The sequence below is a fragment of the Natator depressus genome, chromosome 3 (assembly GCF_965152275.1).
Source record: "Natator depressus isolate rNatDep1 chromosome 3, rNatDep2.hap1, whole genome shotgun sequence".
In the NCBI taxonomy this organism is placed as follows: Eukaryota; Metazoa; Chordata; order Testudines; family Cheloniidae; genus Natator; species Natator depressus.
Window position 1 is genome coordinate 173,341,110 of NC_134236.1, and position 23,272 is coordinate 173,364,381.

The window sequence follows — 23,272 nt, forward strand, 5'->3', positions numbered from 1 at the left end:
ATCTTGTGGATATACTACTGTGCTGTTAAAAGTTGTTTTACTCATTTTTATACCATTCAAACTACCAAGCCCCACACAAGAAGAGCAGCAATGAAGGATTTTTGAAATTCAGCAGAATTAATTTCTATTTGTATTATCCCATAAAAAGTGAATAGCTATACCACATGTTAAAAAAAAGTTGAAAAGGTGTGTAAAGTGACAGTTGCTAACTGTTAGTGTTGAACAAATGTACTTACAGATAGCTGAGATAAAATTTATGCTATTTATCTAATGATCAGAAAACAGCTTTTTTGTAAAATATATTTATGATGACTAATCTGGATTCTGTTTTTATTTATTTATTAGTAAATAGGATAAAATGAATACCTGTGAACTGTCCTTTCATTGTAAACTAAGTTTTCCTTTGCCTCATTGAAATCTCATGTTTCTTTATTATTGAAAGTTATTTACATGAGAAATGCTGAATCATGACACTGCCGTTATAGAAAATATTTATGATAAAAAGTCACTGCAATAAAAGATAATATTCTGTTTTCAAAATAAACCACTTAGGCTTTAATTTCAGTGTAGTGCTTATGCAGTGGAAAGCAAATATGTCAAACTGCTCTCTTCCACTTTTAACTCTTAAATAAAAATGTTTAATGCATTTTTTTCAAAATATTTTTCAGAGCCCAGTTTAGCAGCCCATTCTAGTTATAACTGTATTATTAAAAATTAACAATGATACAACTAACACTTGCTAGAGAAATTCATTTTACACTAATTGAACTGGGCTTCAGGTTTACATTGAAGATTAAGCTACTGTATAAATAATATGAAACCTCGCACTGTCACTAGTTCTTAGATAATGTTGTATTATAGTGCCACCTACTGGGATATTAAGAATATAACTTAAAGCATCTGAAGTACTAAGCTTCAGAAACTCTTGTATTGAACTATTAATTACTTTTCAGTAAGATTTCCAATTAACATTTACTAAAAGACATGAAGGGTGAAAGTGCAAATAAAGAATCACTGTTTGATCATAAGCCCATACTCTTGCAGTGATAATTTAAAAATCAGTCTAGAGAAAGTTATATATCTTTGTTTTGGTTACTGCATGCATGCTATACAGGTTTTAGCTCTTGATTAAATAATGCACTGAGTCTTTTTAATTATTTATTTGAACTTGTTATGATCTTGGAACCAAATTCAAGAATTCAGAAAGAGAAATGTACAAAACACACATAAATAAGAGAACTCCAGATCTCTCTTGATGATCTGAGACAACACATTGCTATATTCAAAATCTCCTAAAACAGACTGTAATGTCAAAATAAAATTATTCTGATCACCATCAGAAGGTTGCTATCAGATTTGCTCTATTTTGTAAAGGCCTGATTCTGCTATCTTTACTCATACCTTACTTACAGAGTAAAGTATACTCTAAGTGAGCAAGCATGACTTCATATGGTTCTAAAATGAAAAGCATGTTTTATTTTGAACACTGGTCTTCATTCTGGAAAGGGCTTCAAACCCAGCCTCTGGTTTGAAGGTAAAAATGTTAGCACTCTGATACCTATTTTCTGTGCAGGAGCAATCAGGCACTTGGCAGCACTTACACATCTATTTGCACCTGCAAAACAAGAGGCCACTTTTAAAAAAATCAGGCTCCTATGCTTCCCCCTGGTTAAAAATGGAATGAAGTTAAAAACTCGGATTCAGGCTTGGCATGGGCAAGCAAAGAAAGTCAATATTTTTTTTTAGGAACAGTTTTTCAAAAAATCAAAATAAAACAGTATCAGGTTAATATTCTGAGTGTGTTAAGAATTGCTACATGCTGACAAAAGGAAAAACAAAGTCAAGAATTATGGCATTGGAGTAGAGGAGGAATAACTTGTGGGATAAAGCACACCAGATTGGCAGGTGGCCTGCACCTGGATGAATGGAAAATATTAAGGTTAGCTGCTTTGCGTCCTACAGTAGCTGCAATAAACTACGCTGGTCTGAATGAAATTAGTAAATGCATTTAAAAAAATCTTCTCCTACAGCAAGTCTGACAAAGATTCAATGGACTCATGAAAAATGTGTTTTTAGCATGTACTATTAAAAAGGTTTACTACAGTCATTAAACAAATATATCCCGTCCCAAACCTAGAGAGAATTCAACTCTTTGTTCACAATGTAATAAAATTTATACAACCAGCACAGGACAAACTGCCAGTGTTTCACTTTTCAGGATTTTCTTTGTTCTTGCAAGCATCATCATCAAGTTCAAGCAAGGTTAATATCTTAAGACAAGTTGATATTCTTTCGTTCTGAATTGCTAATCTTGTGAATTCCACAGTTTTGGAAAATTCTGGAGTTGGCGGTAGCTCTTTAAGAAGCTGTGTAACAAGCTTCGCTTGATCAGATGCTCTTCTTGCCAATCGAAGGAATTCTCCTTGATCTGGCGAATTTAAATGAGTGGCTGGTATGAGCAAGAACAGATGTTTACTAAGCTGTCTGACGTTAGTCAGCGTCTCTGCCCAAAAATTCACTTCCCCTTTATTAAACAGGTTGTCATCTTCCATCTCAATGAAAAGAAAAACAACAAAGATCAGTGGTTTGATGATAAAGGGCAAATAATACAATATTAAACAACATTAAGGGGAAATAATGCTGATAAAAATATTACTAAAACAGTTTCTTTGCTGTTCTATGTGAGGGTAAGGGTTCATATATATCTCTTCAATTTACTAAAAGATTTGGAAAGCCCAAAACAAAGTTTCCCAGTGTGCCAATGACATATCTCCAGAAATCGGGCGCTTATGATGTAACTTTTATTTTGGAAATAGTGGAAGTAAAAAGAAAAAAGAAAAGGAGTACTTGTGGCACCTTAGAGACTAACCAGTTTATTTGAGCATGAGCTTTCGTGAGCTACAGCTCACTTCATCGGATGCATGCATCCGATGAAGTGAGCTGTAGCTCACGAAAGCTCATGCTCAAATAAACTGGTTAGTCTCTAAGGTGCCACAAGTACTCCTTTTCTTTTTTCTTTTTACGAATACAGACTAACACGGCTGTTACTCTGAAACCTGTTATTGTGGAAGTAAAAACAGCCTAAATATTTGTGCATGGTGGGGAGTGCAGAATTAGCTTTCCTTCCACTGTGTCACTGTCTTATATTATACAGAGACCTCAGTAATCAGTATGGTAATTGGGTATATCATGGAGCTTTTGGAGTAGATTAATTAATAAAGGAAAATTACATCAGTTAAGGAAACAGTAGTAGAACATCAAAAAGACATACCTAAACCAAATGCTTAAGAAAAGTTTCATAAGACATTTGAATGGTCATTTTATCATATCAGTTGTCAGCCAATGTTTCAAAGATGTAGCTGTTGCCACTACTACCAGTTTACTTTATAGTATTATATTCATATTTCTTGGCCTTTCAAAGGCAAGTTAGCACCTAACATACAATATTAAGTTCTATGGGCCCAATCCTGCAAAGTCTTGTTTATGCAAATCCTACCTACTGACGTCAATGGTTTCAATGAGCGAGGATGATTCATGTGTATAAGACTTTGTAGTACTGAGCCCACAGAATATAACAAAATCTGAAAGCTCTGGAAAAACTAGAACAATAGCAGGAAGCAAACCAATAGTAGCAGGAGTAATGAGCTTGGACTTCAGACACGCTGATCATCTACAACAGCTATTAACTTCAATCAGATCTTTAGGTGATCAGCGCCTCTGAAAATCAGGCCCTGCATCTTTGAAATGCTGGGTGACAACTGATATGTTAAAATAACCCAGGACGGTCATTAAACTTTTTTTAAAAAAAGTATGGCTTAGTGTTGACATCAATGGGACTACTTAGATGAGAACTGCAGGATCAGGCCCAATGTATTTATTTATTTATTTTAAACAGACTATTGTCGCTGTGAATGTTTTACTTTCAAGTTTAAGTCTGTTCCAGCTCCAGAAATTAAGTAGTTATTAGAATTACCAGTGTTGTAGGCTCCATATCTTTTTTTAGCTCATCCTCTCCCAGCAGCCATTCCAGTAACACTAGGACACCAGCACTGGTTTGATTCCACTGCTGAAGCAGCTCACACAGTATGCCAAATGCTAAATCCAAGGCCATGGATGCATTTACTACACGAAAGGCAAACTCTGCGGAGAGAAAATAGGAAGAATAATGTAAGTTGAGACCAAACATCATTTTACATTAACAGTAGCATATAAGTGAGCTCACATATGAATATCAAGGCTGAACTTACAAAAGCAAATGTAGAATGCTAATTTACAGTCACAAGTAGTTAGAAATACATGATTAGCCAGCTGTGGGGGTTGGGCTCTTTTCTTATTTCAAAATAATACATGAAACACCTAAGACAATTAAGTTTAAAAATTACTACTGTGCAGATAGTAACGTTCAGTATTATGTATCCAAGTATACGAACATGTATGTCCCTTGCTTTCAGACAAGGTCATCACCTTGTAGGCTGTGACTGTACGTTAAAAGTAATACACAAAATGCAGCTATGTTTTAAATTACGTCTGACACCATGGATCTGAATATTCACAGCATGCTAATGGCATGCTTTTCAACCAAACCTCCATAAAATAAATTAAATTATAAATATAGACAAAACAATAAAGGTTAAAATAAACCCATAAAATCAAGAAAAATTCAGGCCCTGTTTACATAAGAGTTCCAGGCATCTTTAGCCAGAATTGGGTTTAAACACAGGTCTTGCTAGCAGGATGCTAATATAGTTTCCCTGGACAGTGGAGAAATGGATGAACCACCATGCTATAAACTGTACCCATACACTCTTATCTACACTGCGTTTCTTCCCTAGATTTCCAGCTGGTGCAAATGATGTTTTAATCACTGTGTTTGCTTGCTCTCGATGACGGTGGTAAAAATGCCAGCAACCTTCTAGAGCCCTGTCTACACTAGGGTTCCCATTGTTGCTATCAGCAGTAGAGCTGCACTAGTGGTAGCAACAGTGGGAAAATATAGAGGGAAAATCCTAGTGCAGACAAACTCCCTGACTAGAGCATGATGTAAAACAAATTTTAGCAAGGTTCATTTATATTCACCAGAGAAAAGCTATTCATGAAAAGGGCTTATTTTTAAAGTAATGCTATTCTCCAAGACATCTTTTTACCAGCACAAAGGAAGGTGGAATGATGTAATCACAGGTACCTAGAAAATCAGTCACACTTGGAAGCTAGCACTGACTTCCTCTTTCTGAGGATTCATTTAGTCTGATGAAGGAAAAGGACTGTTGAGATTAAAAATGAACAAAAATGCAGGCACAATAAGACTAAAACATTGGAAGCAACTCCCCCATATTAATCACTTACTTTACAGCTGATTTTCAGATATGCAAGTGGCGCAGGGACGTGCTAGCCTCTGCTTCCCGCAGCTCCCATTGGCCGGGAACGGCGAACCGCAGCCACTGGGAGCTGTGGGTGGCTGTGCCTGTGGACAGTCAATGTAAACACACTGTCTCAGGGCCTGCCAGTGGATTACCCTGATGGGCCGCAGGTTGCCCACCACTGCCCTACACATTGCAGGCCTCAGAACCTTGTTCACTCACTCCTTTAATAGACCTATAACCTCTGGTTGAGTTACTGCAGTCCTGAAATCATAATTTAAACTAAAGATTTCAAGTATACAGAGATTCCATCATTTACTCTAGTTTAAACTTGGAAGTGAGCAGTGCCCCATGCTGCAGAGGAAAGTGAAAATCCCCCAGGGTCTCCGCCAATCCGGCCCAGGGGAAAATTCATTCCCAACCCCAAAAATGGAGATCAGTTAGACCCTAAGCATTTTGTCAAGACCCAACAGATAGAAAGAACATAAGAATGGCCATAGTGGGTCAGACCCAAGGTCCATCCAGCCCAGTATCCTGTCTGCTGACAGTGGCCAATGCCAGGTGCTTCAGAGGGAGTGAACCTAACAGGTAATGATCTAGTGACCTCTCTCCTGCCATCCATCTCCACCCTCTGACAAACAGAGGCTACGGACACCATTCCTTACCCATCCTGGCCAATAGCCATTAATGGACTGAACCTCCATGAATTTATCCAGTTCTCTCTTAAACCCTGTTATAGTCCTAGCCTTCACAACCTCCTCAGGCAATTTGACTGTGTACTGAGTGAAGAAGAACTTCCATTTATTTATTTTAAACCTGCTACCCATTAATTTCATTTGGTAGCCCCTAGTTCTTATATTATTGGAACAAGTAAATAACTTTTCCTTATTCACTTTCTCCACACCACTCATGATTTTATATCTACCATATCCCCCCTTAGTCTCCTCTTTTCCAAGCTGAAAAGTCCTAGCTTCTTTAATCTTTCCTCATATGGGACTCATTCCAAGCCCCTAATCATTTTAGTTGCCCTTTTCTGAACCTTTTCTAATGCCAGTATATCTTTTTTGAGATGAGGGGACCACATCTGTACGCAGTATTCAAGATGTGGGCGTACCATGGATTTATATAAGGGCAATAAGATATTCTCCGTCTTATTCTCTATCCCTTTTTTACTGATTCCTAACATCCCGTTTGCTTTTTTGACTGCCGCTGCACACTGTGTGGATGTCTTCAGAGAACTATCCACGATGACTCCAAGATCTCTTTCCTGATTAGTTGTAGCTAAATTAGCCCCCATCATATTGTATGTATAGTTGGGGTTATTTTTTCCAGTGTGCATTACTTTATATTTATCCACATTAAATTTCATTTGCCATTTTGTTGCCCAATCACTTAGTTTTGTGAGATCTTTTTGAAGTTCTTCACAGTCTGTTTTGGTCTTAACTACCTTGTGCAGTTTAGTATCATCTGCAAACTTTGCCACCTCACTGTTTACCCCTTTCTCCAGATCATTTATGAATAAGTTGAATAGGATTGGTCCTAGGACTGACCCTTCGGGAACACCAATAGTTACCGCTCTCCATTCTGAAAATTTACCATTTATTCCTACCCTTTGTTCCCTGTCTTTTAACTAGTTCTCAATCCACGAAAGGATCTTCCCTCTTATCCCATGACAACTTAAATTACGTAAGTGTCTTTGGTGAGGGACCTTGTCAAAGGCTTTCTGGAAATCTAAGTACACTATGTCCACTGGATCCCCCTTGTCCACATGTTTGTTGACCCCCTCAAAGAACTCTAATCGATTAGTAAGACATGATCTCCTTTTACAGAAACCATGTTGACTTTTGCGCAACAATTTATGTTCTTCTATGTGTCTGATGATTTTATTCTTTACTATTGTTTCAACTGATTTGCCCGGTACTGACGTTAGACTTACCGATCTGTAATTGCCAGGATCACCTCTAGAGCCCTTCTTAAATATTGGCATTACATTAGCTATCTTCCATTCATTGGGTACAGTAGCTGATTTAAAGGACAGGTTACAAACTATAGTTAATAGTTCCGCAATTTCATATTTGAGTTCTTTCAGAACTTTTGGGTGAATGCCATCTGGTCCCGGTGACTTGTTACTGTTAAGTTTCTCAATTAATTCCAAAACCTCCTCTAGTGACACTTCAATCTGTGACAATTCCTCAGATTTGTCACCTACGAAAGACAGCTCAAGTTTGAGAATCTCCCTCACATCCTCAGCCATGAAGACTGAAGCAAAGAATTCATTTAGTTTCTCTGAGATGACTTTATCGTCTTTAAGCACTCCTTTTGTAGCTCGATCGTCCAGTGGCCCCACTGGTTGTTTAGCAGGCTTCCCGATTCTGATGTACTTAAAAAACATTTTGTTATTACCTTTTGAGTTTTTGGCTGGGAAAGAATTCTCTGTAGTAACTCACAGCCCTCCCCATCAAGTGCTCCATCACTGGCTGCTGGGGATATTTGCTACTAGCAGTCGCAGATCAGCTGTATACCATTGTAGGCAGTCTCATCATACCATCCCCTTCATAAATGTATCAATTTCAGTCTTGAAGCCAGTCCTCTCCTTCCCTTTATGGGACGTAGGAGAACACCCACTCCTGGCCTTTCTTTGCTTTTTAGCCAGTACCGGGGATGGAAAGCGGTGCCAGTCTGAGGCCAGTGCTGGCAGGGTGCTCTGCACCGAGGCCATGGTGCTAGGAGCAGAATCTGATCTGGTCAGCTCTAAGACCCGAGTAAGGGCTCAATCCATAAGGAGTGCTCGGAGACGAATGTCCTCTTCCTTTTTGGTCCATGATCTGAAGCTCTTGCAAATGCGACATTTGTTGCTCATATGGGTTTCCCTTAAGCTTCTATGGGGATCACTGACTGGGATGGGATTTCCTGCAACAGTCACAAGATTTGAAGCCTGGGTACTGGGGCATGCCCCATCCCTAGGGTAAGTCCCATTCGGGACTAACAAACTAACACTAAATCTACACTAAGGGAACTATAAAACTAACAAATTTCTAACAACTATTTAGAGAAAGTTCACAACTAGACACAGTTGAGAGGATTAAGCTTGCTGATGCAAGGAGACGTTCCAGCACCTTCACTGGCAGTAAGAAGGAACTAAGGGCGGGGGGAGCTGGTGGCACCCTTATACCAGTGCATACGCATGCCACTCCAGAGGGCAACAGAGCTGGTCCCCTAAGGATACCACTGAGGGAAAAACTTCTGGCACCAGTGCATGTGCCGAGCACACACACCTACAATGGAATGGACATGAGCAAGCACTCGAAGAAGAACCAAGGTTGTCCCCTACAGCCAGTTCTTCTGTGAGGTCCTCACTACTCACCAATACCAAATCTAAAATGGCATCACCTCGACAACTATTTGGTGAAGAAATCTGTCAGCTATCACATCCAGGGAAATACATGCCCGACTATTTTTAGTAGCTCTTGTCCTCCAATCTATACCTGGGAAGTTAAAGTCTCCCATAATCACACAATTCCCAGTAGTATTTATTTCATTAAAACCAGCAAAGAAGTCTCTATCCATATCCAAATCAGATCCTGGGGGTCAGTAGCATACCCCAAGCACTGATGTTGATCACTTCTTTTTGGGACTGACTATATGTCCAGTTGCATACATTCAACCAATCCACCCTTTCTTTACTCACTACCCCAAGATAGCATATGTTCTATTACACTAATTAACTGAACTATTAACATTAATAATTACAGACACTGATGTACAGGAACTAGATTACTGAAGTATTTTTGCTGTTATTTTATCCATCACTCATCTGTATCATTTCTCGTATTGAGATCATAGGTATACATAGCAACTTTACTCTGATACCTATGAAAATCAGATCTTGAAAATCAGGCATAGAGTAGATCAGTGACTAAATATGTGTAAAATGCTTTGAAGATGAATAGTACTTCATAAGTGCTAAGTAAAAGGACAATAATTGATGTCATATGCATGCATAAAGAAGAAGAATACAACTCTTTATAGGGTAACTTAAAAAGAATTTACATAGTTTTCACTGATGTATTTAATGTTTATAGGCAATAGACAAACATCACTGATTTCAATTAGCCTTATACTCTATATTACTTGATATTGTGTTAATAATTCAGAGTAATGTGAAAGTAGAGCCCTAACGAAAGTGATTCAATGACCCAGTATTATAAGCCTCTCACATTGTAAACAATGTTGTTCAGAACCAGTTGTCTGTATCATTTAGATATTTTATACTTATATAGTCATTCAACTTACTACTACTAACAGAAAATAAAATAGCAGGAAGTGAATCTGAAGAGTCAGACTGCAAGAGGCTACTAATGAACATAACAAACAATGTAAGCATTCCATAAAGGGCAGGATCTATAGGCTCATTCACTGTAGAAGTGTTGAAATGATCATTTATCAGTTCTCAAAACTCTAGGACATGTATAAGTTACAACATGCAAAAATGTCAGTCATAAACAAGATTATCATCTTGTTAAATAAAGCCACTTCAGTGGCTGAAATACACAGAATGCTCTGTGCTTTAAAGTAGTAGTTACAAGATAAAGCATAAGAATTAATAATACTGCTTGAAATGAAAAACAGAAGATAAAAATAAGGTATTAGATGTTTTTCTATGTTCAGGAAGTAAATTTTCATAAAGGGGGATGGATAAGTACTATAGTGGTTTGAGTTTTCTTTGTTAATCCACCCCTGGAAGAATTAGACCTCCCACATACACATTCATATACCACAAGACCTTTGATCACGCCAGATGTGAACATTTCTCCTGGTAGCCTATGATGTGTCCTCAAAATATACTCTTTTTAAACTTTTGTATTATACTAAGAATTGTAAAAAAATCAACAAAACATTGAATACAGCGGAATAAAGTATACATACCAAGAATGATAAAATACAAACAAAATAAAAAAGGAAGGACACAGACTATGAGAACAAAGATTAAAACCTAGAGTTCTGTGTCTATAAACTGTTTCCTAATTGGTTTTACATGAGTAATTGTCAAATGATAATTTAGCTTTAGTTTGTAGAATAGTGCAAGTTATAGAAGAAAATTTGTCATTCAATGCAAATATAAACACAACTAATTGGTTCAATATTTAGAGCTCAGTATAAAAATCCTGTTGGGGCTCACAAACAACAACATTGTGCTATCCAACAGCACAATCCAGGAGGAGGAAAGAAGAATAATTCTCTAAATGAAATTAAAGGAGGAATTTTAGGTAGATGGGATACAATAAATCAAGCTGGAATTTAGCCAATTTTACTTTTTGTAAGAAGTGCCATGGGATCTAGACAGGTAGGTACTCACATGGTTATTATGCCATCCTAGTAACTTAGAGTCTCACAAATACCCTGTGAAGTAGGGTAATATTATCATCCTCATTTTACTGAAGCGAGAGATTGAATTAGTGAAGTTCACACAGTGAAACTATGGCAAATCTGGGGATTGAATCCAGATAGCCTGAGTCTCACTTCAGTATCTTAAGCACAACATGATACACGCCTCTCTTTTTAATGTATGACAGGTCAGGTTTTCAGTTTAACATCTCATCCCCAAAATGGCAGCTTCAGCCGCACAATGTCCCTAATACCATGCTGGTGCATTGATTCAGTATTCACACAAAGGAAAGCATCAGCTATTGACCCACCTAACAATACTTTTTGCAGCATCCCAAGTTTTCTTTGTAGCTCTCCTCTAAGTACTGAACGGAGCGAATCCTATTCTCACCATAGAACTTGAAATCACAACCCGGTGTTGTATTGCTGCAGACGGACTTTTATCTAATATTTTGTGCGTGTACACATCACAAAATATGCAACACCTTTAAGGGAAAGAAATTCCATTGGCCTAGTGGGCTAGGGAAGAGAGTCCAGAAAGGTGAAGCACAATTCTACAGCCATGCAATATATATACACAGAACCTGCTTACATGAAGCCCTACGATTCTATGATTTTTATGACAGCTTTTCCAGATGTGGCTATAGGAAGAGAGATGGCAAATACGTGCATTGGTAAAATGGGAGCAGACAAATACCCAAATTAAATTATAGAACAAGCAGCAGGTAAAAACCCAAGAAGGTCCTTAGTCCTGACCTATTCTCTAGGTCACTGTTTTAGCCTGACAGTCCTTTTGGCCATATCAAAGATTAACAACAGAAGACAGAGGAGAGAGGGAGGGAGAGAGAGACAGAGAGAGAGAAAATGACTAACTTTTGTCTTAACACACCCAGAATGTTGGACTAGAATTGTTGTTTGAAAATGTGCTAAGTTTACTGTACTGTCATTTCAAATTAATTTATAAGTTAGGAAGTTCCCTTTTTAAAAAATGACCATTTATGTAAAATCTATTCTGTAAGCAGATCCCTTTTATAATGTTTCATACCATCAAAGGAGATTAGATCATTTTAGTCCTCTAGAGCAATATCTTTCCCCATATTACATACAACTAAATCATCTGGTTTCCATTTCATTGCCTGCATCTCTGGTTTGTAGCTGTACTTGTTCATAACAACTCTTTAAGAGAGGCCTTTCCTTGACATCAAGTTAAAAAAAAAAGTCGAAGTATAACAGTATTTCAAAACAAAGTGTTCAAAACTTGTTGGAGGTTCTTGCACATATTTTTTCTAGTCTTGGTCTACAAAGCATAGTGATACTCAGTGTTGGCTTTAAAGGTCTCATCTTACCATAATTAAAGAAGTTCACAACTCAGTTCATTCAGTCCTGTGCAGTAAGTATGCTTCATGAATAAAATAATTACTTGAAATTCTTTCTTGAGCCGTAAGACACACAAAAATATATTTATCAAGTAACTGTTTAAAGCTCACTCTTCGAACACGGAAGAAAGAAAATATTCTAGCTCTCACAGCAGCAGATAGATGTCCTAAGTATTAAAAATGTCTACCCTCTACATACCAGACTGGCTTTGAAAAAGGGTTTGTTCGGAAATAATTGCAGACAGCAGAAATTCTAGAGGGGATAAACTTAGGACATTTACCACTTGCCTTTATCACCGTTCACAAAGAAAACTGTACCTCAGTAGTCAGCAGAAAACCAATACTTCCCGAGTGCCATTTGGCTGCTAAAAGTATTTATTAAAGAGAAATATGGAGAATCTCACAGGTTCTGAAAACGAGTAACATTTTTTATTCACTTGTTTGTTCTAAATTTAGAACAGAATAAGGACGCAGGTTAATATGGTCTGCTTACCAAAATAAAGAAACAGTAGCAAAATGAACATGGAAATTAACACAGTTTAAAAGACAAATACAATTAAAATTAAAAATATGCCTAAGAATTTGATTATTGTGCTGTTCCATTTAAAGCTGCTCCTCTTTGCGTACTCCCAAATTCTGGGAGTGGGAAACCCTTCTTGCCAAACACAAACTGTGAATTGCATTTAAATTCAAAATTTTAATGAAAAAAAATTCTGAGTCTTGTGCTAACAGACACCATTTCCTTAAAAAGGACACTATTATATTAGTCATACATGGGCCCAACAACAAATATAGGAAACCAAGTTGCTACTTGAAAGCTGGTTTATAACATTAGTGACCAGTTTCTGTCCCACAGCTCTGGGCCCTTTGTGCTCTTCAGATGGAGCTAAAGGAATGGAAAGGAGACATTCCCCACCAGCTGGAAGGAATCACCTGCAAGGTTTCAGTCAGACAGCTCTGATGACACCTGCAACCCTCAGCATAGGGGATGTGTTGGAGCACGGATGGGAGTGTCACGGCTATGGGTGGAACACAATGCACCCTGGCAATCTCTGGCAGGTTCCGTAGGGACCGTATCCAGAAAGAAGCCCTTAGGCTTAAGCTACTCTATGGCCAGATCTACAGTAGGAGTGCTTTACTGTTTTAAGCATATTGGTATACTGTGCCAGCAAAGCACTCCTAATGCGCATCCAGTTTATACCGATATACCCCTCCCGACACTGACATAAAACATACCAGTTTTGCCAGTGTAGCTGCATCTACACTAGTGGCTTTTGGTGGCCAGCTATGTTGGTCAGGGATCACACACCTGACTGACACAGATATACTGGCAGAAGCCTGTAGCACAAACATGGCTTTGTTACACCAGGACTGGTTTAGAATTGGCCCCAAAGTTGGGGAGCCAAATGCAATTTTCTTTTGGCCTCTCCATGTCACTCTTCCATGTCACCTACAAAAAACTGGTTAGCTAATAAAGCATAGTTTGAGGGGTAGTTATAGTTGAAGTGTTTGCATTTAATTTTTTTTCTTTACATTAAGGAATATATAATTCTACATCTTGATTATATCCGTCTTTCCCATGAATGCTGCTTGACTTCTTAGAGTGTAAGCTCTTTAGGCCAAGGACCATGTCTTCCTGTGTATATGTGTATACTGAGTTCCTAGAACATTGTGGGTGATATTGCAAAAAAAAAGTTTAAACCTGGATTACAATCTGTGGCCCCGATCCTGCAAAGATTTAAGCATCTGCTTAGTTTATATACTGAGAGTAGTTCCCTTGGCCTCAATGGGATTACTCACAGTGAGTAAAGTTAAGCATTCATCAAAGTCTTTGCAGGGTCAGGGGCTTCATAAAGTCACAAATGATGTAATATTTTTAGAAAGATTGTGACTATTAGCAGAAATATGAGAAGTGATAATTTAACCTGGGGACAGGGGCAGTACCTGAAAAGTACCTTTTACTCTTATTTTTTAATTGACTGAATTTCAAGTTGAAGGTGTCCCTTTAGTTTCAGGCTTCCAATAAGTGTTTTTAATCCTTTAATACTTTTCTTAAGCGATAGCTATTCCATTTAAGGCCTTGATTCACCTACTTTTTAAAAGAAAAGTACTTTTAAAAAGAAAAGTATGTGAATCAAAACCTTTAATACGGTACCCTATATTATAAGTGCAAATACAATAAAATATGTTTTAGGACAAGTTGATTTTATTTTACATTAACCACATTAATTCTTGTTAAAGATTTGTATAAATGGGCATTTCACTTACTGCAAACTGCACAAAACAAACGAGGCGTTTAATACTCTTAATTACACATGTAAAGGGGTGGTGCTTAATAAATCAGTAAGTCTAATATACGAGAATATGGAAAAGAGATCAAATTAGTTACCCAGCACCTGAAGAGGATACCTCAACCTCTTTATATTCAAATTGCCTAACTTTGCACGTGAATAAACTAATGAAGGACAGCATGATTTACGTGAGGTTATTAAAGCCTCAAGTTTTAACATAATCACTAGAGGTGGGATCAACAAAGGGACCTAAGTGTTGCAATGCTGAGTGTCATGGCACCTAACTTTTAGGCACCTAGAAAAATCACAGGAACAATAGTGAGCCACAAAGCTGAGTTAGGCACCTAGGCTTCCTATATCATGAATGGGGAGAGATAGGCACAAAAGCCAGCACGCTAGGTGGGGAACCATCTAAGCTAGCCAATGGGAGATGCTGACAGCAGCGGGTGTGCGCTAAGCCCTGACCACTCTCTCCAAGATAGGTGCCTAGCCCAGGCTGCATGGAGGTGCCTCTCTCTTTTTCCCCTTTTAGCAATGCATGACCAGGCTCTATCTCTGGTTAGAAATCCCCAAATGGGAAATGACCACTTAGGTGGGAGATAGGTGTCCAGACGCGTAAAGGGAGGCAGCAGTATGCATAATTGAGAGGCTGAAACATAGGTACCTAACGAGTTTAGGTGCCTACTGGGTTTGGCATGAGTTTTCTGGATCACCCTGGAACAAAACCTGGGACTTTGGCACCTCAGCCCTAGGCTTAGGTGCCTAAGTCTGTGGTTTCAGATGCCTAAGTACTTTTGTAGATCTGGGTTTAACGCCATGAAAGATTGGATTCCGTGCTCTTGACCCAGGCAAAACCCCTATTGCTTATGGGAGGAGAACAGAGTCAGGAGCAATGTCTGTTGGTAGACGTTGTCTCTGAAGAAATACATTTGGCTCCCAAAGGTATTTCCAAGTCTGTTTAGCGTGGAAGTTAAGGAAAATCTCCTAAAGGAGATCACCAGTAAATAAATAGGAGTCCATATCCTCACCCACATCAGCTCAACAAACGTATCAAGCAGTGAATTGAGGAAAAATTGAAACTAAAACAATGCGGATGAAAGAGGATGTTCTAGTGGAGAGATGAATTCTCAATAAATATTAATGACAACTAACATCTTTTTACTAAATGTCACTTTACCAGGAAACTATTTTGTGGGGGCTATGCCACTGCAATGGCAAAAAAAGGAGGGTAAAGGAACTGAGGAGAAGCTAAGACCTTTTCTACGCTTGCAGTGGCATGTAGGTTTGTGCGCATTGCAGTAAAAGGCTGCGTCTACACTCATTGCTGTGAGTTGCTAGACATGACAGTGAAGGGCTCTGGCAGTGGGGAGGCAGCAGGACAAGTCTCTGGCAGCAGGGAGCTGTTGGAGCCTTTCCCCACTGCCTTCCCTTTGCCAGAACCATTCCCTGCTGTCGCCTGCTGCGGAGCCATTCCTCATGGTTGGGAAAGGCGCCATCAGCGGGGAGGCAGCCTGGGCACTGCATTATTAGTATATAGACATGGAAGGCAATAGCTGGACTTGCAGACAGCCTGTGTAGAGCATATGCTCTAGGGTTCAGGCTTATAAGGCACTCTACTCTCTTTGCCTAAGCCATGCCTCACCATCTACACTACTAGCTCGTGACACAGTGTCCATACTCTACGTGCCGCCGCACGTTTAGCCCTACCCTCAATGTAAAAACTTTTTTTCTTTGGGATCTTCCAGTTCAATACCAACCAACTGGAGAAGGGAATGAACTATGGTGAAAGAGAAAAAGTGTCAGAATTCTACAACTCTGAAGCAGTCAGATATGTTGCTGTTTTTTCTTCTTGTGTGCATTTAGCAGCTGCGACTTTAAAAAAAAAAAAAAACTTAAGCGCTTGATGCTGGCCAGCTCCATTGCTGCCAAAACAAAAAAATCCCCAATACAAAGACCAGTCATCATCCTGCCTCAGTGTGAAGGAAGCAAATAACTCCTCCCTTTGCCATCCCCACAACATCTTCAAGTACTTACCTTCCTTCAAAGGTAGAGGCACTTGGAAATCTTCTTGCAATTAAATATACTTGGTGAAGAGCAAGGGGCAAATTGGGGGAGCTGGAGGGGGAAAATCACTCATGTTCCACTCTCTATGCCCTCTTGCTACTTTTCCTTTCCCTCAGCTGTCTTCTCACTTCTCACCGTCTTTTCACTTTTGTTCCTTAATTGCGCCCAAACATCCATCATGCACCCACCATTCTAGTCTCTGACCTCTACCCTCCTCTACTTTCCCTTGGTTACTTCTGGCCCCTTCCCTCCGAAGTTCAGCTTTAAGCCCTATAGAACGAGAGGCTAAAATTAAGAAAAGGAACACACAGGCTGTAAAAAAAAATTAGGAAAATCTTCCTGTCTGTGAAACAGCAGTGACTGGTGCACATGGTAGTGAGAGGACTGTTTGTACCACCTATTATGCCAACAGTCACCATCCACACTGCCACTGCAATGTTGGAGACTGATGTGGTGAGACTTGCTTAAGCAACACTAATCTAAAAACTGTAGGTGCAAAGCCGGTGCACGGTGAGGAGCATTTTTGAGTGTGGTGAGAGGCTGTTGCATACATGCTAGGGGTCTAGCTTCTCTAGTGCAAACAGGACCGTAGACCTTGGAATAGTCTATGAAGAAAGAAGTGGAAGCCTCATTATTTGAATAACATTTGCAACATGGGCAGTGTGGGAGCTCAATGCAAGAGACTGCACAAGTTTCCTTTCTGCTGCAATACTAGTGTAATCAGGAAAAAAAACCCTTAAATCTTTAAAAGTAATAAAGCAGAATATAGGCTTTCCTACAGTGTAATACTGTAAGTGTCAAACACCAGCAACTTTCAGCAAGATGCCCACTACCATAACTAAACTCAGAAATGGTATTTATAATTACAGTTGATTTTTAATTACGTATCATAGTTTATTAATGTCAAACTACTTCTCAACATTTTGAACTTTCAGATTCCAGGGCTGAGCAAGTACAGTTGCCTTTTAAATATGCTCCCATATTTTTCAAGAACATCACAAATCAGAACCACTGCATAATAGAACAGTAGTGCAACTGATGTAACTAAATGAAGTATTATCAGCAAAAGGTCTTCAGCCAGTCTTTGAAGGATGAGCTGATTTTAATTAATTCCAACTGGTTCACTCTTCCATTGTAATGAATGGAACTGCATTCTGGATAAGTTCCTTTGTCCAGATAAGGACCTAGTGTTGTGCAATAACTCTAATAACAACTTGTAATGGTGAAACAGTGTTAAAATGAAATGTGGGAATATTAGTACAAGGTCACAGTGAGTCATGTGTTCTTATGGAATGTAATCCTCAGGGACTGGAAAAAGAATACAACCGGGAGGAAGTAGCAACATAAAGCGCTCAGACAAAAGCACTTAGTTGTTGATTTGAAATAAGTATCACCTCTTCCACGCCCCACGCTCCAAATAAATGCTGGTTACAGTAATCACAGGTTTCAGTCCGCTAATACATTATCCTTTTCAATTATTCTGCTAAATGTTCTGAAATAGTAACTAAACTTTATTAACTCAGTGGTTTGATATTTTTGTAAGACATACATATCATTGCTGCATATTTTTATACATAAATACCGGTGCAACATTAGTACTTCAGGGTTTGTTTGCTATCTTGATTTTTGTTCTAGGTATGCACTTACCACCCCTGGTCACAACTGCTAACACAATAAACTATTCATTGTTGAACTATGAAATATGGAGTAATTTTGCTTTTTGGCAAATCTTCAATATGTAATTAATGAGATATTTGAACTACCCCGAGAATTCTTAAGTTTCAACATGCTTTGATCTTGATCTGTATTTTTCCCTGAACATTAATTTACATTGTTATGGCTTCTCTTTCCTCTTCAACTGGCTCACTTCTAAAGTATGGGACAATGCAGTTTCAGATTCATTGTGAGCTTTAGTTAAATTGAGCATGTCCGACTAGAGAAGACACTAGCTAAATTACTATGCAACATGTGAGCCTTGAATGTCTGTGACTAACTGAATGCAGACACTTTGAGTACCAAGTAGAACAGGAATTTTGGATCTATGACTCAGTCTTGATGTCTCTTGAGGTGTCTTATAATTTTAATAATGCTAGGGACTATTTTTTTAAATAGAGGTGATTTGCTTTCGCATTTTACACTTGTTTTATTTTCCCCATTTAAAAAAAGGAAGACATTTAACATGAACTGATTATGATGTTGTTCTCCTAGAAAATAAAGTAAATCTAGTGCAGTAAAAATTTAAATCAAATAGTTTCACACCTGCCTCAAAATAAAAATATTTTGCTGTACTATGCTGGTCTGTTCTCAAAAACTGGAAAAAAAATTCTTTTCTAAATAGTTATTGAGGTGTAAAAGAGTATTATTTATTTATAGTACAGTAGTCCCTATAGGCTATTCACTGTGCAAACACATGGTGAGAGCCTGACCCGCTTCCAGTATTCACAGACAAGACAAAGGGTGAGAGAGAGGGATGTAAAATACAAGTACAGGGGATGGTTGGAAAGCAACATGTTAGTTCCATACTTTTGTATGCATGTGCATACACTCACAAAACTATGTTAAAAACATTATTAAGGTTGCAAAGTCAAGCATGCAAAAGTTAGGAAATGCCAGAATTAAGATTGCCCATGGAACCTTAAATTGGCCCCTCTGAGTACATGCACTATGATGCATTCTTTAATTATACTCTCACATACTATTTCCCCCCCCCCCGCCCAAGATTCATTGTCCTAGACCCATGCTTCTTGCCTACTCAGTCCTAGTCTCCACTTCTCAAGTATCTCATCCCAGTCCCAGTCGACTTGCCCAGCCAGTCCTAGTGTCTCCTCCAGGCTCACTGGCCAAGCCCCAATTTCCCTCACAGCTCAGTACAGATCTCCTTACCAGCCCAGTTGAATCTCTCCTCCTCCCTCCCAACTCCTTGTACCCAGTCTCCTTGCCCAGCCCAGTCCCAGATCTCTTCTCCTGACTCCTCATCCAATCTCTCTCCCCACCACCACCACTGCCTCCCAGTCCCAGTCTGCCTCCCTGGGTTCCTCATCCAAGCTTGGTTTCCCATGTCCTCCTTGGCACCTTGTCCTACTTTATTTTCCCAACACTCCCAGCTCTCCCTCTGTACCACAGCTCCTTGTCAGCTCTCTCTCACCCCCACCTCACCCTGCCTCCATTCCCTCATCCCACTAGTTCTCAGACCCAGTCTCCTCATCCAGCCAGTTCCTCTCTCCTCTACCCACAGTTCCTCATCCAATCTTCGTGTTCACCCCAGTCAACTGGCTCTCTGTCCCGCCCATACTTGCTTTTCTTCCAGTCTCCCAGACCCAGCATCCCCATCCCGCAGTTCTCAGTCTCAGCCTCCCTGCCCAACCAGTCCCAACCCGTCATCTCTCCGCCCAGCCAGTCCCAGTCTTCCTCCCACAGCTCCCCTTTTCTCACCCCCTCTTCAGTCCCAGTCTCACTAACCCTCTTGTCCCAATTTGCTTCCTTCCCCCCCATTTCATTTGAATCAGGCAGCTTCCCCCGGAACAGGGGGTCATTGAGAGCACAGGAGAGATGGGCTTCCTGCTCTCAGTTCTTGATCCTGAACTAGAGCAGCTGAGAACAGCTATTAGAAGGAAAATCATCCTGAGCCCCCATAGTCCTGGGCTGGAACATGCTCATCATTGTGTGGATGATGCATGCATAATCTGGTCAGCACTCAGAGCTCTGAGAGGCTGCAACATGCCCAATGGGGACAGAATCTTCTGAGTTTTAAACTGCAATCTCTAGCAAGTGTCTTCTGAGTACGTGTGAACTGCAATTTTTCAAAGGCTTATAACTTGGCCAGATTTGGGCTGATTTTCACAGGGATGGCAACAGGCACAACCCCTCCGCCCCTCCAAAAAACTTCAAGTCCCTGCCGCAAAGCATGGGGGCACTAGAGCATTTTAAAGAAAAGGTCTGAAGAATTTTTTTTTTTTTTAACACTGGCAAAACCATGTATTTTTCCCTAGCCTCATTCTCAAAAATAGGAACCATTTTGGCTGAAATTTCCAAAAACATTCAGCCTGAGGCAGACATCCAGCAGAAAATTTCAGTCCAAATGATTAAAGTTTGGCAAAGTGATAAGCAACTGAGAACAAGATCTTATCATGAGAAGTGTCAGCATGGGGGCCAGTGACCTTCAGAGAATGCAGCAAAGATCTATTTTCCTGGGTATTTCTGGAGTGAGTGGGCTGAGGAATTGGGAAAGGTTAGATAAGAGAGGTTATTTGTTGTAGGCTGTTTTATTTGAGCCATTTATATTTTGTGATTGGGGATTAGATTAGCAGGGAAGTTGTATTTTGAAATTTTATACCTATTTTTGTATCTTTTAATATTCGCAGAAGTGATAACAACTTCTAAGAAACATGAAGAAATAAACAAAAAATACAAAAACATCTGCTTTTTGATGAGGTTTACCAGACTAAGCTTTCCACGTTTCTCAGAGTAGCAATAAAACATGTTTAGTAAACTTAGTATCAATTCAGAGGGCACTTTCTCAGAAACTTTGCAACTGCTGCATGATTTGTTGAGCTTAGGCTACGTATGCCTTGTTTAACTACGTATGTATATTTTAATTTTTAATGCCGTTCACAGGGTTTATACTTCTGTTTGTTATGGAAGTTTACTTACTTGTGTTACAGAGTAAGGGTAATTCTGTGATTAAGCCACAGGACTAGAAATCAGTCAATAAGAACTGCTGGGTGCTCAGCACTTGAAAGTCAGGCCACTTATTGAGGTGCTTTTGTTATGGATTTAAGAATCTAACTTTAAACATCTATTTTTTAAATTGCGGCATTAGAGTCTAATGAGACTGTTTTTGGAATGAGGGAGGGGAGAAGGTTTGGATTAATTTGATTTGTCTGGGTGTGAATTTATAACACTAAAAGTATAAGCCTAAAATATAATCGTGGTATTCAATGCAAAACTGAAATAGGCCTCTGTTGTGTGTCTGCGCATGAGAGAGAATGAAAATGTAATTAACATACTAAATGAAAAAAATGAATGGGGGTTTATTGGTGCTGGTAATAAGATATTGTAAGCCTAACCTCTCCTGTGATCTAGCCAAGTGTTTAAGTTAATTTAGACCTCCACTAAAGTATTTCTGTTAACACTTTCATCTTACCATTGGGAATTATTTATAAAAAAAGTTTTCCACTGCTAGCATGACAAGGTGATCATTAACACAGAACAGATCATGCCAAGAGAACAAAATTAAAAACATGCAAAGGTGCCACTGCAGTGGTAGAGTAAGCAACTGCCATAAATAATTCTGGCCCTCAAAACAGTCTCAACATAGCCTTACTCTTCTAAGTATAACAACAATCAAAAACACTTTACAAAAACTCAAAAAACATCTTTAAAGTTAAGGTTCTAGTCTTTCCTTGCCAAAGATTTTTTACTTGATTTCCTTATACATGAGAAATCAATTTGCTCAACAAAGTCAGTTCTGGACTTTTCCTACAGTGAGAGCTCATTTGGAACTGATTACAGAAAAAAGAAGTGTAGTTTAACACATTTCAGGGTTGGAAGCAAGAACCCACTGTGTCCCATGACTGCTTTTAAAAAACTAATGAAAAATAACTAAATTTGGTGGGAAATCTATGGTACAGGAAATTAATAATCCAATAAAAAACATTTTATTCTAGGTCGCCGCTTTGACTCTGGCCCACGTGATATTATCTCAGTTGATGGCTGTTTGGTAGTTTCAGTCTAGTTCTTAATGGACAAGTATCCACATCCCTCCCTTTCACACATACACAAACATCAGGAATGACATCTTGCTTGCAGTCACACTAGCGAGATCTAGGATTGAATGGACCAGCAGACTTTACTACCATCTCACTGCGGGTGAAAGGATCTTAAGGAATCACCTCAAGAAATCCACCTCTGTGCAGAGAGAGGACTACTACCACTTAGGCCTATGCATCACTTAAGTTGTGCATAGATTTTTTGCTGGCCCTCTGCACAGGGATGAATTTCACCCTTCTTGAGGTGGTTCCTTAAGGTTAAAGTGAACACGGAGAGAAAAGAGTGAGGAAACTGAACACAATATCTGCAGCATGTGTGTTGCAGAAAAACAGAACTTCAGGCTCCACAAGTGTCAATTATGCACTTTTCATGACTATTAAGTTCAATGAAAAAAATTATTTAACCCACTCCCTGTTTCCCACAACATTAAAAAAAAATAAAAATCCAGCTCTTAAGAGAAGTTATTACATTTGTTTCCTCAAGTGTGTAGTAGGACATGAGTTTTTAAAATCAAATGTTTATTTAACCTAAGCATGAAAAATTTACAAATTAGAAACTATCACAGTACCAAGATACATGAAAAGATATATCTCTTCTATGGCTGTGAGATAGCAAAGGTGCAGAAATAATGAACAAGAAACTTGTAAAGTTTTGTGGGTTTCCCAGCCTGTCATTTGTTCTCACTTAGTACTCAAGCCTAACCATTTATAGAACATTTAGAGAGACACACACACACACACACACACACAGAGTGTGTGTACTAGTACTCTTACAATCTTACATTATTTGGTGCAAAACTGGCAAATAAAGGTTTATTATACATCAAAGTGCATAACATTTTAGGATAACTTGATTCTGAAAGACAACTGGGCCAGATTCTCCAGTCTGCTTCATCCACTTTGAAACACTTAGGCAGTGCAATGTAGGCAGGTTCTGACCCTTTAGAAATCTTATGGTAGGGATGTAAGTTAAAGTAGATAGAGCTCTGCTCTAATTTCTGTCAGGGCTGGGTAGCACAGGATTAGGGCTT

General features: G+C 39.0%; 1 protein-coding gene across 1 annotated transcript in view; it reads right to left on the reverse strand.

Moving 5' to 3' along the window:
- Nucleotides 1-1,151: 1,151 nt before the first annotated feature.
- The window catches only part of THADA (THADA armadillo repeat containing), a 307,383-nt gene continuing 285,262 nt past the window's right edge, over nt 1,152-23,272 (reverse strand). The window contains exons 37-38 of the mRNA XM_074949353.1: nt 3,974-4,140; nt 1,152-2,552 (exon numbers count right to left, since the gene is read on the reverse strand). Coding sequence (XP_074805454.1) covers nt 2,208-2,552; nt 3,974-4,140 — 512 coding nt within the window. The 3' untranslated portion in view covers nt 1,152-2,207. The remainder of the gene's footprint in view (nt 2,553-3,973; nt 4,141-23,272) is intronic.